Genomic DNA, 6,356 nt, shown 5'->3' with positions numbered 1-6,356 from the left:
TATGCCCTCCCTCCATCTAGTACTGCTGAAAGGGGGGTTGAGGGGGCTGTACCTATGTGTTTGTTTTCTTGATATTAGAGTTGGAGGAAATGAGCTGGCCTGGACGGGCAGAGAAACCTGGCCCTAATGCAATCACTGCGTTGTGCAATTGAGTTAAGGTTTGGTCCAGCGGAGCCTCCAGTGGCTTCAACCTGCGCCAGGCAGCTCCTCTCAGCCCTGCATCATTGCTCCTGCTCTCCTCAGGGCAATGAGCTGCTGGAGGTGGGGGCAGGCACTTGCCTTCATCCTGCTGCTCTACAGTGAGAGGCTGGCTCCTTCCCCCAAGCCCTTCCCATAGGTTTGCCTGCTCAGAGTTGCTCTTTGGTCCTAGAGAAGCCAGGTCCTCTTCTTGGAATGAGGACAAGGTAGACTCCTCTTGCAATGGTATTACCTTGTTCCTGTGAGCAATTGCACCCCAAGTCAAAGGAGGAAGATGCTCCCCAGCCCAGCAAGGGGAGCAAGAGGAGGTTTTGGTGCACCAGAAGTCCCCTGCCTGTACCCCTGGCATGTCCTCCATCTGCATCCCCACCCTCCAGCCTGTGGGAGAGCCTTCAAGACATGGCTTGGGGTCTTCCCTTGCCCGGTGTGACAAGACCCCTTTCCCCCAAACTTCTGCCTGGGCTGAGCTATGCTGGGGGAGGATGTGCTGAGCTGAGCTGCTGTAACCTGAGAGCCAGAAAATAATCAGGTTATGCCTGGGTGAGTTACTGCCAGGTACCTGCTGTGAATTGCTTTTGGGCATAGGCTCAGAGAGCTGCAGCCTCAGGGCAGGGTTGGTGTTGGCAGAGGTCCATGCACCACGCTGGCAGGGGTTGGGGGTGACTTGTCCTCCTCCCCTACTGCTGCAGTGCAGGGCAAGCAGGTGCTTGTACTCATGTTCCCTACCACCCGGGCTCCGGGGCAAGAGCATCCGTGCCCTGGCACTGCAGCAGGGTGCAGCTTTTAGGGTGGAGGGTAGAACGATGCACATGTCCATCTCTCACCCCGCTAGCCATGACGCTGCACTGTCACCCTCCCCCTCCCCCCAGCACATGCTGCAGCAATCAGGCTCCAGGCAGCAAGGCTGGGTGGTTGCAGTTTATTGGGTACTGGCTGCTTGGCTAGTGCAGGACTTGCTCTAGTCCTCAGTACGGCTCCAGGGCCACCACCACTGCTGCAGCTCCATCTGTGGCAGCTTTGCAGGGGCACAGGGGATGAGCAGGGCAGGCCTACTCGAGATGTGCCCACCCCTGCCCCCAGGACCCTGGGTGCCCGCAGCCAGGAGCTGCTCCAGGATGGGGCTGCCAGCGCTCCAAGCCAGCCAGAAAATGGTAATGCCCATTCCCGGTGTGCTGAAGCAGAGCCAGTAGTCAGGCACTGCCTTCTGCTCCAGAGCAAAAGCTCCTGAAAGCCCCCACAGGAGCCAGCCAGGGCACCACGGGTCTGCCCTGCCACTGGGGCTTTTCTTGACCCCCAGCCTCTCACAGCAGCTGGCAGCCATGGGGCAGGACCTGCCTGGAGCTGCTTGAAGCATGGCTGAGGGAAGGGAGGGGGCCGTGGCTCTTGGTGGCCAGCAGCAGCAGCCGGCAAGGTGCCCGGTGCATCCTGGCCAGGCACAGGGAGCATCGCGTGGGAAAAGCAGGTAGCTCAGAGTCGAGCAGGGCCCGGACAGAGGAAGTGTTATTGCTGCCTGGCACAGTGGCTCCTTCCAGCTGTGGTTGTACGTGGTGGGGGAGGGACAAGCGGTCGGTCCCTGCGGGACAGACTCTCTGGAGGCTGGAGAGCCCTGAGGTGCTGTATGTCGTGGAGCAGCCTCTGAGGCACCTTCAGCCTGCCGCGGGGGTGAGAGATGGCTGGAGGGGCCAGATGCCCTGGCAGCCCCAGCCACATGCTGCTGCCCAGCCTGCAGCCATGCCCAGGCACCCTGCCCTGCCTTGCTGGCAGCGTGGCCACTGCTCTGTCCCAGAGGACCAAACCTCCAGGGCCAGGATCTAGGGTGGTGCCTGCTCAAATTTCCTGCTGCTGTACACCTGGTCCTTGTTCATGCAGCTCAGCAGGATCCAGTCCCAGAGGAAGGAGCCCTGGAAGGTGAGAGAGGGAGGTCAGTGCTGGGAGTGCGCAGCTGGGCCGAGCCCCCGGCACCAATACTCACCATTCCCAGCGAGGTCAGAGCCACGGCCAGGTTGATGACAGTGGGGATCAGGCTAAACTTCCCTGCCTGGCAGAAAGGATGGGATCAGCAATCGCTGCCCAGCCCAGGTTGCCTCCTGCCTGGGCCTGCATTCACTCTGGGTTGGGCACAAGGAATGAGACTGAGCAGAGACCTCCCTCTGCCCAAGCCACAGTGTGGACAACCTACCCAAGCAGCAGCGCACACTGTGAGGTCTTGCATTTCCTTCCAGCACACTTTGCACACTTTGCCAAAGGTTCTAATTTGAGGCACCTGGGATTCCCCCATTCCTCTGCAAGGCTGAGCAGAAGAGGCCTGGCTGTGTTCATCCCAGCTCTGAGGCAGCAGTGGAGAAGAGCTGCTTTTCCAGGACGGTCCTAGCACCACGGCAGCATATTATGCACATATGCACCCCAGTAGCACATGGACCATGCAAAATCCTACCTGGCCCTGCACGATGACATCAATATGGATCCCACAGGCCTTGATCAACACTTGTGTGTGGGTCCCGTTCCATTTGTAATACTTCGCAGACCTCCTGGGGAGACAGGTAGAAGGGCCCAGTGATGGGGACCAGCCACAGCAGGACCAGGGAGGGCAGGAGGAGGATGCAGGACTGCAAGTGCCACTGCCTGGGACAGTGGTCTTGGGATCGGGGCGGTGGAAGGAGTAGTGGGGGTTGCAGTCGGTTTCAGGCAGGCCCAGGTTACAGTTCCAGTTGATGACCACCCCACCCTGCAGCAGAAACCAGCAGGCCTAGCACAGCACCAGCACACCATGGACACAGTGACCCCAGGGCACAGCACTACTGTGCACACAGCTTGGCCATGGGCATGATAAGCCAGCAAGCAAGCAGGGCATTTACCCCACTCAGGCGTTAGCACAGCTGTCATCCTCATCACCCGCTGGGAAAGGCCAGGAATGCCACCATACTGGGGCACACGGCCCTGCCAGGGAAGCCAGCAGCACTGCTTGCAAGGCTGCTTACCCAGGGGAGCTCTGCCCCAGCAGTGGGCTTTCCAGCTGAGTTGGGAGCATGGCTAGGCATCAGGGAGCATTCCCAGATGCAGAGTGGGGGGCCTCTAGGGTCTTGAGGGTGCTGGGGCTGAGCAGGGGATGCAGAACCTGGAGGGAGGATGGAACAGTGCTGAGTTCCTTCCCTGGATGGGAATTATCTACTCCCAAAAGGGCAGCAGAGGCAGCAGGGCCGGATGGGGCTGGAGACCAAATGCTGGGTGCACTGCCCTCCCCTGGCAATGTCTCCAGACTCATTCACACACTTTGGGAATGAGTCCCCACCACTGGGCGAGCAAACTTGCCAGTCCTGGCAGTGATACAGGCACACCTGCAGTCTATGCTTTGCTGCCAGCTGGCCTCCTGCTCTCCAGCCTCTGCACAGGGGCCTCGTAAGAGAGACCCTGGGCCTGGGAGCCTTGCAGGGCTCTGCATGCGCAAGGTGGGCAGAAAGGACTGCTCAGGGGCTGCAGTGAATGTGCTGTGCTCCGAGCTGTTGAGGCTGGCTAAGCTGCCACTGCCCTCAGCTCATCCCAGCTAGCCCCTGCAGCATGCTGGCAGGGCAGCAGGGCCAGGGACCTGCCTCCAGCTGCCTCTGAGTCTCAACAGTGCCAGTGTGTGAGTGATGATCCCGTGGAGCCAAGCACTAGAGCAGGTGCTGAAGGAACGCCCTGTGCCCAGCCAGCAAGACCTTGGGCCCTCTGGGAGGACCATCCTCCCAGGACATGACACCTTCTCTGCCAGCTCCCTTAAGTTCTCTCCTGCCTGCTCCACGATGAAGCTCCGCTTGAAGATGGGGCAGCAAAGGGCAGAGATGGTGTTGAAGGTGCAGCTTTTCAAGTAACTGCTCTCAGCAGCTTGAATGTTGCCCCTGGGGAGACAAAGCCAGAGCCATGGCATAGAGCAGCACACCAATACTCCTGAATTTTCTTCCTAATACCGTGAAGCACCCAAACGAAACATTAAACCCCAGCTCTGCTCATTGGTATCCATGCCATCACTGATGGTTCCAGCTGATGAACGGTGAAGGGATTTCCTAGGAGAACTACATACCAGACGTGGATGTATGCAGGCACTCAGAAATGCACATGACTGACTAGGGGATGGCCTGCACAGCAGGAGGGTGGAGAGCAGGAAGAGGAGGAACCCGGGGGTAGTTACCTGGCGAGATGCTGGCATTTTCAAAGGGATTCTTGTTCCCAAAGACTTCAGCCGCTCCCTTTGCAAGGCCACATGCCCCATATCTACCCACCAGTGTGAGCATTCCTGCTCCTTCTTTCTCAATAATTACCATCCTCATCATCACCACCTTCCTCAGTGGAGGCAGGGGCAAGCAAGAGTGAAGGATAGATGGATGGAGTAAGGGTTGAGAACTCCGTATCACAGAGACAGCAGCTGAGCACCAAAAAAACATCCTGTCCCAGCAGGTTGAGGGAGGTGATTACTGCCCTCTCCTCAGCACTGGTGAGGCCACAGCTGGAGTGCTGTGTGTGGGTGTGGTCTCACCAGTACAAGAAAGACATGGACCTACTGGAGCAAGTCCAGCAATAATGATGAAGGAACTAGAAGCATCTCTCATGCAAGGAGAGGCTGAGAGAAATGGGACTGTTAAGTCTGGAGAAGAGAAGGCTCAGGGGCATCTTATCAATGTGTACAAATACCTGATGGGTAAGAGTAAAGAGGATGGAGCCAGGCTCTTCTCAGTGGTGCCCCGTGATCATATGAGAGGCAATGGGCATAAACTGAAATACAGTAATTGTGTTTGAACTTAAGAACAAACATTTTTTTTACAGTGAGGGTGATCAAACACTGCACCAAGTTGCCCAGAGAGGTTAGAGAGTCTCTATCCTCAGAGATACCAAAAACCCGAGTTGGCTTGGCCTAGAGCAACCTGTTATAGGTGACCCCGCTTTAAGCAGCTGTTGAACTAGGCAATCTCCAGAGGTGCTTCCAACCTCCGTCATTCTGGGAGCAACTTAGGAACAGGGATCCCCTGTGAAAAGCCGGCATCTCCTCCAGCTGCCAAATGGCACTGCTCCTGCACAGCTCCACTCCTGCCTCTCCATCCTTCAGGCTTGTCCACATATTTCAACCACATCTCCCTGCTGTCAGTGAACACTCATTCCTCTGGTACCTAATTGTTACGGGAAATGGCTGTGCTATCCACCATTGCACTTTCAGGAAGGCATCTGGCTGCACTCCACACACACACACTCAGACAACACACATGCAAGTGCAGGGCCAGGGTGGCCCCCTTCTCCCCACTATGCCAAAGACCTGACTACAAAGCACTGCTGCTGCAGCAAGGCTGTCCTGGTCCCAGCAGCAGGGCCTGACCTGCACTCAGCTGCTTAGCATCACCTATATTGCTCTCCACTTTGTTCTATACCCTGTACACACATGGCAGCCTGGGTACCCACTGGTCTACTTGCTCCATCCCTAGGCCCCACATTGATCTCTTCCACATGGACATCCTTGGAGAAGCCGAAGCAGGGGAAGTGGATGTTCCTCTTGATAAGGATGGGGAACTGTGGTGCCATCTTCGCCAGGGACTCACTGTGGAGAGACCTAAGTACTATGGCTTCGGGAGCAAAATGGTCCCTGTTGGCATGGCCTGTGCAAGGCCATCCCTGTGCCATGGCACCGCCTCCCTAGGCCATGGCCTGTTGCTGAAGGGGCCAAACCTCTCAAGAGCACCCTCAGAGGTGTCCCGCCCAGAGCATCCCCTGGTGTCCGACAGGACCTCGAAGATGGGCCAGCCTTTTGGTGCCTGTTCCATCCTAGCAGAGGACTCTCCTCCCCAGTGCCACGACCCATCTTTGGGGCCCGTACCCGACACTCGCTTCCTCTGCTGGACACCAAGCCAGCATTTCAGAGCTCTTCTCGGTGCCGCCAGCACTGGGCACGCAGCGCCCTGTCTTCTGCCCTGTGAGGACGAACACACAACGCTGAACTTCCTGGCAAATGGGATCCTGCCCAGTGCGCAGTGCTGCACAGATCACTTGTCCCTGCACATGCCCAGCTCTCTGTGGCCCAACATGTCCATGTCGCCAGGGGTGCAGTCATGGTCGCAGCTGCATACAGCACTGCAAACTGTTAGCCCCTGCAGGGTCATGGGGGACATGGTGAGAACAGGACATGCACCTGGTAGTCC

General features: G+C 57.6%; 1 protein-coding gene across 1 annotated transcript; it reads right to left on the bottom strand.

Moving 5' to 3' along the window:
* Positions 1-1,951: 1,951 nt before the first annotated feature.
* On the bottom strand, positions 1,952-6,117 carry LOC134154313 (P2X purinoceptor 2-like; the record flags this gene model as incomplete). Its single annotated transcript, XM_062601067.1, has 6 exons — positions 1,952-2,099; positions 2,171-2,236; positions 2,633-2,923; positions 3,935-4,073; positions 5,678-5,758; positions 6,035-6,117. Coding segments are annotated over 6 exons (750 nt in total), but the record flags the coding sequence as incomplete, so codon positions are not given.
* Positions 6,118-6,356: the final 239 nt, after the last annotated feature.

Source organism: Rhea pennata, unplaced genomic scaffold (assembly GCF_028389875.1).
Source record: "Rhea pennata isolate bPtePen1 unplaced genomic scaffold, bPtePen1.pri scaffold_23_1, whole genome shotgun sequence".
NCBI lineage: Eukaryota > Metazoa > Chordata > Aves > Rheiformes > Rheidae > Rhea > Rhea pennata.
The sequence above is the reverse complement of the archived record's forward strand: the minus strand, read 5'-3'. Positions and strand labels throughout refer to the sequence as shown.